This window comes from Penaeus monodon, chromosome 28, assembly GCF_015228065.2.
Source record: "Penaeus monodon isolate SGIC_2016 chromosome 28, NSTDA_Pmon_1, whole genome shotgun sequence".
NCBI classification, from domain to species: domain Eukaryota; kingdom Metazoa; phylum Arthropoda; class Malacostraca; order Decapoda; family Penaeidae; genus Penaeus; species Penaeus monodon.
The window spans coordinates 20,291,446-20,292,669 of NC_051413.1; the positions used below are offsets into that span (position 1 = coordinate 20,291,446).

The 1,224-nt window shown below is 44.8% G+C and overlaps 1 protein-coding gene across 1 annotated transcript; it reads right to left on the bottom strand.

The window, feature by feature from the left end:
- Positions 1-40: 40 nt before the first annotated feature.
- LOC119591095 (saposin-like protein 11) lies at positions 41-866 on the bottom strand. Its single transcript, XM_037939815.1, has 3 exons — positions 849-866; positions 246-593; positions 41-196 (listed from the first exon to the last, which is right to left on the bottom strand). Exons 1-3 carry the CDS (start codon positions 864-866, stop codon positions 41-43), a joined length of 522 nt encoding a protein of 173 aa, XP_037795743.1.
- Between the last annotated feature and the right edge of the window lie 358 nt (positions 867-1,224).

Genomic DNA, 1,224 nt, shown 5'->3' on the forward strand with positions numbered 1-1,224 from the left:
TACATACATACATCAAGAAAACCTCGAAAACGTGCTGGTGTCAGTCAGAAAGTCGTCGACCTGCTCTGTGGATGGCCTTAGGAAGCACCTTAGGAAGCACCTTAGGAAGCACCTTGGGAAGCACCTTAGGAAGCACCTTAGGAAGCACCTTAGGAAGCACCTTAGGAAGCACCTTGGGAAGCACCTTAGGAAGCACCTTGGGAAGCACCCTTAGGAAGCACCTTAGGAAGCACCTTAGGAAGCACCTTAGGAAGCACCTTAGGAAGCACCTTGGGAAGCACCTTAGGAAGCACCTTAGGAAGCACCTTAGGAAGCACCTTGGGAAGCACCTTGGGAAGCACCTTAGGAAGCACCTTGGAAAGCACCTTAGGAAGCACCTTAGGAAGCACCTTAGGAAGCACCTTGGGAAGCACCTTAGGAAGCACCTTGGGAAGCACCTTAGGAAGCACCTTAGGAAGCACCTTAGGAAGCACCTTGGGAAGCACCTTAGGAAGCACCTTGGGAAGCACCTTAGGAAGCACCTTAGGAAGCACCTTAGGAAGCACCTTAGGAAGCACCTTAGGAAGCACCTTAGGAAGCACCTTAGGAAGCACCTTAGGACAGGGGCAGGAGTGGGCGCAGCATCGTATTGGGTAGCATAGTAGAATGAGAGGCGGAAAGGAGCAGAATAGTTTGAAAATGTAGATTTGATATGTAGATGAATGAAATAAAGTAGTTTATGGAATGAATGATAAATTAATATAATGTAGAGATAATTGATATAATGTATATAAATGAATAAAATAATGAAATTAATACAATGTAGATGGAAGTGAATAAGCGAAAGAGTGAGAAGAGAGAGTGATTACAAAGAGGATGAGACGCATAGAGGAAAATGTTGGAAGAGGATGGGGGCAGAGGGATGGATCAGACTATCATCTTCCTCTCCAGCAATATCGTGCTACCGTATGATTCGCAACAGAGAATGCACAACAGATATACACACATCTGCTTAAACATCAAAGAAAAAGTAATCTTTATACCTTCCCTGGCCTACGAGACGCCCTTATATCGCCAGCTTAGGTTATACCGATCATGTTAAAAAGCATATATCGGCGCTAAACATAATTCTGGTTTTGCTGTTTATGTTTACGTCTGGCGAAAGTCCATTGCAATTGATCAAACTGCAGAGACATTCCTCCTCGTCAGGTGGCGCTGCAAAGAAGGAAATAAAATTGTGGTCTA